Source organism: Orbicella faveolata, unplaced genomic scaffold (genome assembly GCF_042242905.1).
Source record: "Orbicella faveolata isolate gen_17 unplaced genomic scaffold, um_ofav_v1 contig_26, whole genome shotgun sequence".
In the NCBI taxonomy this organism is placed as follows: domain Eukaryota; kingdom Metazoa; phylum Cnidaria; class Anthozoa; order Scleractinia; family Merulinidae; genus Orbicella; species Orbicella faveolata.
The window spans coordinates 19496157-19506280 of record NW_028301554.1 but is presented as its reverse complement, the minus strand read 5'-3'; the positions used below and the strand labels follow the sequence as shown (position 1 = coordinate 19506280).

Sequence of the window (10124 nt, the reverse complement as noted above, 5' to 3'; positions counted from 1 at the left end):
GTAATGTGTTTTTATTAATAACCGTGTCATTTTAATAAGCACCGCTTTCAATTCTTTTCGTAAGCGCCTTTATTCCAGGCTCGATTACCAGCCGCTGCTTGGGAAAGGCGCCCGCGCTCCCCAGCTACCTTTATCCTTGTTCCAATTTAATCCCGGTTTAATTGATAAATAAACTGTGTAGCTGAATAGCTCGATTTAGTGAGTTAATTTGATGTTCATTCCTAAACCTCATAGCATCACTTACGTCATACCATGAAGCAAAAATATTTCTTTCTTACAAAACTTTGAAAAACTTGTAATCCTTAATAAGCCTTGGTGTTTTGGGGGAAAACAATGACAAATTAAATTTAAATAATAATAATAATAATAATAATAATAATAATAATAATAAAATACTTTTACAATGTTTTCGCACTTTCTCAAGCGCAGTGGTTGAGTGTTCATATAATGGTTCTTCCTCCTACCATCTCTCTAGTAAAACGAGGACAACGAAATGACCAGCTCACCGGATCGGAACGTGAACTCAGATCCACGAGATCCCGGGCGCCTCACGGAGATTGGGGCCTGAGAAGACGTCACCTAAAAACTTGCGTGACTATTTTCATCACATAACGCAACATTGCATGACTTGTGATAACGTATTGTCCCAAGCGCGGCAAACCTTACAACGGTTGCTAGGCAGCGCTGCAACATGTTATTAACAGTATATTTATGGCTCCAGATCCAAAACATTATTGCATCTTGTTGATAAATTGGCGCCATTTAATATTTATTCTCTATGGATGTGACAAAGTAGATCAAAAAATATATTCGGTTTTACTGTTGTAATCTGGGCTTGATTCGTCTACTGAAAAGTTAATTGTCTCCCACAAGGATAGCTAAGGATAATCCGTCTCTAAATTATAACCTGCGATCAGCTTAGCCTGCAACTTGCGCTCCATCTATACTGCCGGTCTTCGTTCTTTCGCTACAAACCTGAGCGTGCCTAGGTGAAGGCACAAGTTTTAGGCTATATTACTTTTATAGTCTTTTTTAGGATTGTAGGATATACAGGGTAGGTGGGATTCGTTTTTCGCCTGGCATGATATCCGACAGATGAAATAATCCGCCAGTCCAGTCCCCGGTTCAGCCGGATAAGTCGCCCCTGGAATAAATTCGTCCATTTGGACGCTGGTAAAGAATTTTTAAGCCGGCTTTCCTTTTCCTTTGATCAGATCTAAAGTAGCTTAAAATATATTTTGAAGTACACAGGTAGTCGCTTCATGTGAGGCACCAGCTATCTGGAGTTGAGAGCACAGCAGGCTTCAAAAAGTGAAGTAGTGTCCACATGAAGGTCGCGAAGCCTATATTAGTTCACACAATTTGAATAATAATCGTTTTGCATGTATTCTGACAATATCGTAACCTTTGGAACGGAGGAGTATTCTGCAATTAACGTTAGAGCTCTTTATATTGGGCAGTTGCTGAATTTAAGAGTTTGCCCAAGCATAATGACTATTTGGTAGTTTACCTTTAATCTTTCGAGTGGCGGAGTGTTTAGTTGCAATTAACTCTATATCGGACAGTTACTGATATTAAGAATATTTGTTGCTGTTTAGGGCATATCATTGTTATTGGTTGTAAATTGTTCAACCTTTTACTTTAAACTCATTTTTTTAGTTGCAAGCTTCAAGTACCGAGTAAAAGCCAAACTCTATGATGTCGTAGGCATCGACTCTCTTTGCTTTTTCTTCGTAATCCTGGGAATTCCCAGTCAGTAAAAAATCGAAAAAAATATATATAATCGGAAAGACAAAAGTGATAGCTAAGAATTGAGTCAACAGGCCGTCCGTTTTTATTTTTTATTTTGTATATTTAGCAGAAATTCTCACGCAGCTCACCAGGCATTTCAGTTTTAACGGACCATACATAACGTTTTCGTTCAAGCTGGGCGCCTAGTTAAGGAAACCTATCTTTAGCCTGTGTACATCCTCCCCCCGCTACCCTATCTTAGGAATACCCTCCTAAAAGGATACCAGGTTTAATTTGAGAACTGAGAACCTCCAATTCCATACGCCATTTCGTGGCACAAACCTATATCGCTCGCTCCTCCGAATGGGAGCAGCCCCTCCTTCCCTGGTTCACAATTCAGTAACGACAGTAACTGACCAGTAAGTTTTACAGTTAATTTTCTTTGCTCATTGTACTCTCGTTCTCTAACACTGATTCAACGTTGCACTTCGACTGAGTTGCACTTCGAGTCAAGGTCCAACTCAACTTCGAGCTCGATTTTGGCACTCGATGATCACTGCTTCACGTGAGGTAATGTTTGCCCAACTCCAGTCATACGTTTCCGTGACTAATGTCACTCAGGTGAATACAAACGTTTTTAGGCGCACGTGCATCCTCATGAGTCCATGGTTATGTAAGATTAATTATGTAACAGACTTATTGATTTAATAGCTTTGCCCTTCGCACTCTGAGTTCACGATTTTTTTTTCTTGTCCGTCTGCCGTTGTTTAAAAAAAAACACGATTTTTTTTTGTCAGCCGTTGTTGAAAAAAGAGTCGATAAAGTGATGTGGGAAAGTGTTCCAAATATACCCGAAGTCTGTACGAAAACAGTAAACCGCGTACTCTAGGCTTTACGTCATTTTCCTCTCATTCTAGGCCAAAATAGGACCGCGGGTTCCCAACGGATGCTGAACGCCCCTCAAGGCCCCTCAAGGATAAGTTGTTTTTGCAGCAGGTAGTTGAAGAATATCATGATGTTGATCAGAGACCTGAAGAGGATGGCCGGCAATGTTGATTTTGTAGTTTTATTCTAGTCCCATACTCGATAGCTTTGACGTTCATAGTCAAGCAGGCAGCAGACTCCAAAATAGGGTCGAATACAGAGTAATATCTATCGCGTGAAGTGGTCATAAATCTCGCTAAATTCATCGTCACCATTGATGGTATCTCTACTAAGCATCGTTGGGTTTTGGCCAGCTGGACAACTTATGCTCCGTGGTGATCAAAGTCTTAAACAGATTCACGTTGGTCACGACCCCTTTAAAAAACAGACTGTTGTTTGCAGGATCTTTAGAAAATCAATAACAATAACTTTAAGAAGAAAAAAAACCGCGAGTGTTTTCACCGTTTAGCGGTCTTATGAAACTCTTTCAATGAAAGGTACGAAATTGATTGAAAATTAAGAGAGCAATTTTTTTCCGGAAAGCCATCGACATCTCAAATTAAACTCCGACCCGGTCTGCTGAGTCATACTGAGTTAGATAACTGTTTTTAACTACGTTGCAACAAATGTTCGATCAGGTGAAACAGCTCATCAATTTGAAATAAGTTTCTCCTGGTTTTGAAGGCTTGCTTTTATTACCAGTTCCTCAGTACTCCTTGATAAATATTCTCAGTGGTTTTATGAACACCGACTGGTATAACGTATTACTTTTCCAAAATTACTCATGATTTCTACATGCAAGGATCAAAGTTTTAGCTGTTACGGTAGACTGACTTGAAAACAAAAGATTTCACTTAATGCAGCAGACCGTCTCAATATGTTTTGAAAAAAATTAATTCATTTTTTTTTTTGGTGTTCTTCCAGAAGGATGTGGACTCTTGCTTTCTAAATTAATGTAGCTAGCGGACAGCTACTTGGACTTATCAATCAGCTTCCAAAACAAAAAATGTACGCCACAAATTTAATTTGCAGCTTGGGAGATGAAGCGATACGAGAGCCAAATAAAGATTCTCGGTAAATTAAAAGCCTAAATGATTTTATCCTTCAGTCAAATAATTGAAATTTTCGACAGAATTGCTTGACCTCTTGTTTGGGATGAGCGGCTATCACAACCGTTCCAAACATTTTTTCTCAGTAGAGTTAAACTACAGTTTCGATGAGTCGTGTATATTGGGAATTCATACTTTTTTAAGTGTATTTCTGAACTTTCAATTTGCTTATCTTCGTTTCTTATCGCGTAAGAAACTTCTAAAATATTAAAAGCTTGCGTCCCCACGTGATAGCATAGTGCCCGCATCCTTAGAGGCCACCAGCTTGGATCAGCTTGAATACGATAACAGTCCACACATGGAGATATTTTGCCGGAAAAGCTGCGCGTAACCGTGTAAAAAGAAACCTTGAGCCACCCACATATTGGTAGTTTTAGTTCTTCGCGACAGATCAGTCAGTTGTCGGTGCCGGAAACTTCGTAGAGGACCCGTCAAATTTTATTCTGTTGGTTTTGTGGTTTCGAGAAGTCATTCTTGTGGTTTTAAAGAAATTAGAATCTCGCCCACCTTGAGTCTATTAACCTTGAACCGTGCGCTTTTTTCAGAATGTTTGTTCATTCGTTGTCTCGTGGGAAACTTTCATTTCGCCGTCGATAATATTATATAGCTCCTACGTTACCGGAGACAGCGACTCGTCAGAAAAGCCACTCTCCTGATCAATAACTTCGGTTGTTTTTATTGCTTTTCTTTTTTTAGAAGCAGTTGTGTGAAATTTTAATTAGCTGTACTATAATTATAAAGTCCGAGGCAGCTGGTTTGACATTCTTTGGCGAATGACGCTCTCTTCGCACTGTTTATAGTTGCTACCGTCATTACTCCTACGGATCCTTTGTAAAACTGGAAATCCTAAGATTACGCACGTCATCTGACTAATTTCACTTTTTAAGCACTCCAACTTCCTTTATTTTTTTGTGTTTAAACTGTTCTGCACACTATCGAAACTCAAAACTATCGACACTATCAAAGTCTTCCTTGTTCCTCAAATGTTCCTGTCCACACGTTAAAGAAATTTCCTCACAACGGAAGTTAAAAATGAAAAAATTAATACTTTTATTATATTCGTTTAAATGATCCTGTGGGTTGGCAGAAAACTAACCCAGAGCGAAGACAACGTAGTAACCGATTATCAGCCCACAATAATTATGATGTATTGCATGCAGTGTTTTGTAATAGGAACCGGAAAGACTGGTAACTGAGAAATGTAAATAACGTTTCAAGAGCTTCGCGTGCGTCAGTGCGTGCATCCATTTCAGTCAGGATTTTCTTCAACTCACGAAATAATATCTTGTCGTTTTATGAGAAATATTATTTTAAGGGTGTGATATTTGCTAAAATCGAAGAAATATACCTTATGTAATAAATTTGGATGCTCGAGTGTCTCTTCTGCTTATTACGTAAGGAGAATCATGTGACATGAAGGTGTCGCAAATGAGTCACTTCAGCCTGACTGGCTGATGCAACCACAGGGCTGTCATGTGCTCCATATGCATGTGTCTGTCAGATGAATAGTTCAACTTTGACCAATCACAGCTCTAGCTCGATCACACTCTTATGCAGTAGCCAATCACACGTAGTGTTAGATAATACTGTTGGAACACGTTGACCGGTAAATAACTCGGCCAAAACCGATTGTCGAGGAAAAAAAATTTGGCGGCGGCTCAGAGTAAGTGCGTGGATGGCTAATAAAGCGCGTGTACCCTTGTAACAACTCATTCTCTCCTTGGAGCCTTGGTAGTGACTTCGACTGCTCGAAGGTATCCACTATGTCAGAAGAAGGGAACTCGGACTTTCTTGGCCCGAACTTCACGAACACGAAACTTGTGGGAACCGGGGGAAGTGGCGCGGTCTATTCTGCCATCGATGTCCAAACAGACCAACGGGTTGCTCTGAAAAGACTTATTTTACGGGACCGCATGAACTGTAGAGCAGCTCTTAGAGAAATCAAGGTATTAAAGACTCTCGAACATGAAAACGTCGTGAAGTTAACGAAAGTTGTGGACTCTGAGGGTCTGGAATTTCAAGAAAGCTCGACTGAATCTGTCAAAGAAGCGACTGAACTGTTTCTTGTAGAAGAACTGGTCGACTCTGACTTACATCATATTTTGCAAAGCAAAGGCAAGCTTAGAGAAGACTATGTCAAATTATTCCTTTATCAACTGTTACGAGGGCTCAAATATATCCATTCTGCTAACGTAGTACACCGGGACGTGAAACCAAGTAATATTTTAGTTGACACTGAAACACTGCTCCTCCGTGTAAGCGATTTCGGGCGTTCGCGAATTCTCGACCCGGCTTACTCGCACAACGGCCATCTAACGCATAGCATCTCAACTCTGTGGTATAGGTCTCCTGAACTGCTGTTGAATTCATCAAGTTACGACAGTTCAGTCGATATTTGGGCTGCCGGTTGTGTTTTTGCCGAAATGTTGTTGGGCAAACCCTTGTTTGAGGGCCGGCACGAAATCGACCAAATGGAAGTTATTTTAGACTCTGTTGGCCTAACCGAGGAAGAATGGACTGTACTTGAACCTCAAATTCCGGAGAAAACAGCTCTTAGAAAGGCGCAGAATCAGGGAATGCCGCTAGGGAGCAAGTTTCCTCACATCGATATCCAAGGTAAGACCGGCTTTTGTTGACGACTTGAGTCGATGTAAACAGTGAAATTCATTAGTATGCCCGCAGAGGGAGCGCGACGCCATGACGTAACAATTACCATTTTCCGTTTTTTTTTGTCAGCTCCTCCGAGCTTAAGTTTTGATCTTTAGTTTTATTTTCGAAAGCAATAGTTGTGTCCTTGTTAAATCTTGACCTTAATGGCTTATGTATTTCTCAGTCGTTCTCAATACCGTTCTGCCTGATATTTCGCATGTATCGCGCGACTATAAAAAGTTGTACTTTGACACCTCATACATATTTCATGGCATTTTTGTAAGTGGAAATGTAAACAAAAGATTATTGTAAACGGACCTTTACCATTTCAGAATGTTTCTTCGTCGAAGTTAATTTCAAATCGGTAGAAAGTCATCCTTTAAGGCATCGATAGAGCAGAATTTTAAGACGGTGAGAAAGTCGCTGGTCGATTTCGATCTATTTCATTTCGCCCTTCTATCAGAACATTTCTAAATTTAGCATTAAGCCTATTATTCATGAACGAACCGTAACCAAATCTCCCAATGTCACTTGTGTGTGAAGCTCAAGTTTATTGAAGTGATTGTTTTGTTTTTCGCTTCAGAGCTGAAACGGCTGCAAGTGAAATTCTGTTCTCGATCCTTCTAGTCAAATGCGTATTGAAAAAATGTTTTTCATCGAAATGTAATCTACGCCCAACAGATAATTAAAAATCACGCCAGCAGCGAGTAATTAGACTTGAGAGGAAGGCGAAATTATTATTTTTTTTAATTTATCTAATTTCAACTGAATGTTTAATATAAAAGATTGAAAAAAGTAGCAGGAGCCAATCTTGCTTAGTGACTGAGCTTTCAAACAGAAACCCATATAATTAATTTTATGGTTTCTCAAGACCACTTGTGAGATGTCTCTGTAGCCTGGCATAAGAAGTGTCCTACGTTAAAATTTTTGAGCCAATAGGATTAGGGATAACTTGGATTGCCAGCATTGTTAAGATGCTAATAACATGCTGAAAATCATGCCCCAAAGTTACAAAGGCCCACTTGTCACTTATTAAGCATGAGTCATTGTTGACAACATATCAGTCATGGCCATGGAAACAAGGACATTACATTGCCACTCCAAAACAAAAGAATGCTACACATAAAATTTACATTAATTTTACAGTTCACCACTCAAAATTCCAACATTTTTGAAATACTTTAGGGCTCCATGCTTGTCCTCGTGCACCTTGTAGTGCTCAACTGCTTCTTTATTTATGCAAAATAAGTGCATACATTTACCGATACATTGTAAGTTGTCTTCTGTCTTACATCTAAATCATGCTTCAGTAAAGAGATTTTAGAGCTGTAATTAATTTTCTCTTTTTTCCTTAATCAATAAATAATTGTGCATTGATTTTTGGTTTGTTATTTTTGTTACAGCTCTTGATCTGTTGGTGAAAATGCTCAGGTTTAACCCAAATAAGAGAATCACTGCAGAAGAAGCTCTGGCACACCCGTACTTGCAGCAATATTCATTCCCGTCAGATGAGCCAGTCTGTTTTGAACCACTCCATATTGAGGATGAAGTTGGAGACTTTGAGGAAGACGCTTTAAAAGGCTGGATTTTAGAAGAGTGTTTCTCATTTGACAGTGATAGCAGCTCTTTTGATGTCACCGAACAAGAACCTGTTGTTCTCCAAGAAGTAATTGTGGAGACACGAGACTCTGCAGATGATATTCTGTCTCTGAAGGACATCATGAATGAGCCTGAAGATCCCGTGCTTGACGATTGGAAACATTGTAATGATGTATCAGAACGGTTGGGTTTAACTAGCAGGAAAGAGGGACTTGAAACTTTGGCTGCTGCTTACAAAATCCAAATGTCCTTGAATGAACCAGTTGACATTAAAGACCACGAAAAGTTCTTTGAGCTGCAACGTGCTAGTATGTCATCAGCTTTTTTAGATAGTGTAATTAGCAAGGGCTATCTAAAAGAAAATGTCAGTTTTACTTGTAAGAAAAATGTTTTCAATGGCCCTTTTGGTTTGTGTTATTTTTGAGTGGTCAGTAGGGAAAAATTATTGGGAGGTACAAGGAAAGTCTTGGTGTTTTTCATTTTTTCTTTGGCATATAAATGTGTGTTAGTAATTTTCTACTGTTGTTGGGAGGATCTTTTGGTTTTTATCAAATATGTTTTATTATGAAATATTGGTGGGTTTAGAGTGTTCTTAAAATTTTATTGGCTTAATGGGAGACTTCTTCCTGGTGCCACCCTGTCAGTTTTTCCACAAGTGCCTTCATCCATCCCTCTGGTTGATGTTTGTTTTTGAGACCAATGGTCTTGAATGATCAAACAACCTTGCATAAGTTGTTCCTTTAGTTATTTAACTATTACCAAATGAGGTTGTGTGTAATTTGTCTTGTATGCATCAAATTTAAACCATATTTATTGTGTTAAAAATATATAACTTTTTTAAATTTTAGATCTAGCATTTAGAGCCGTAAAGCAATTTATATTAACAAAGGTTATGTTAGGTAAAAACATACTGTAGAAATATTGTATTACCAGTATCTCATTTAATTTCATCGATATTGTCTTCAGCTTCCCATAAGCTCACATGCTAGGTTTCATATATTTTGACAACACTTTGTCATTTCTTTAATTAAAAAAAAGAGAAAAAATAACAAACTAATGAAAATGACTCCATTGCAGTTTGCAAGGGGAAAAATTGTGATTTTATTGACCTTTTCAAAAATTCTTTACTCGTAATCAAGTAAATTATATTAATATGTGTAAGGAAATTGTAACATACAGAACATCAGACAACTATTTATACAATACCTAAATGTGAAATAATAATTTATTTGGGAAGGGGAGGGATAAACTTTAAGAAAATAGGAAAGGGTTCTTTGTACATGCCCAGTTGCATTGTTCAAAGAAATATCCTTCCTGGAATATTTTTTTGCCTGAGCCTATTACATTATAGTGTTCTATTTATTGTGTATGACTGTAATGTGAAAAATTGGGTTCTATTGTGATTAGGAATAAGGCATGTTTAACTTAATTAAGGCTTAAATTTGTACTTACTACGAAGAACAATGTTCTCCATGAGCTGATGATAATGTGTGAATAATCCAGTCGCGATGTGTGCAAGTGCCACCTAATAATTTGCTATTAATAATTATGAAACGATACTCTATTTGCTATAAATTTGAGAATTTTTTTGAGAAGTTTTCTTAATAAAAAAAACTATGGTCATATTACTTCTGTCTTTGATCTGTTTACCTCTAGTGTTCTTATCATTTGCATCACTTTTGCTCATTTGACTTCCTCCTGCCTGAGAGGCCAGACAGATGTTGTCCCCTTCAGTTAAGCACCCTTTCTAAAATGAGCACACCCAGAATACACGTTACATTGAAGCAAAAGCATACCTGCAGATTGTTTTCTCATAAAGCTGTATGGTATTAAAAAAAGTTGATCAGTTTAAAGGGAAAAATAGCCCCACGCTTGCAAGCTGCTTCCTCTTTGTTCTCCAAAGTTGTGGCTGGGCTCATCACAGACCTCTGCTGAGTCCAATGGCTGTGTGACATACCTAAAATGGATTAGGTTCGTATTGCTAGGGTTTCCTTCTGACGGACACCAACTGGCAAAAGGAAACCTGGTCACCCTAAAATTACCTGGTGCTGAACCGTCATGGCTGAGCTCAGTGAGGTAAAACTCACATGGGGCAAGGCACATGCTGTGCAC

At 38.6% G+C, this 10124-nt stretch overlaps 1 protein-coding gene and 1 long non-coding RNA gene across 2 annotated transcripts in view; one reads left to right on the top strand and one right to left on the bottom strand.

Moving 5' to 3' along the window:
• LOC149108454 (uncharacterized) overlaps nt 1–10124 on the bottom strand; it is a 50399-nt gene that overhangs the window by 15610 nt on the left and 24665 nt on the right. The window lies entirely within an intron of this gene.
• LOC110066706 (mitogen-activated protein kinase 4-like) lies at nt 5387–9640 on the top strand. The gene is made up of 2 exons (XM_020773949.2): nt 5387–6380; nt 7817–9640. Exons 1-2 carry the CDS (start codon nt 5528–5530, stop codon nt 8434–8436), a joined length of 1473 nt encoding a protein of 490 aa, XP_020629608.1. The 5' UTR covers nt 5387–5527; the 3' UTR covers nt 8437–9640.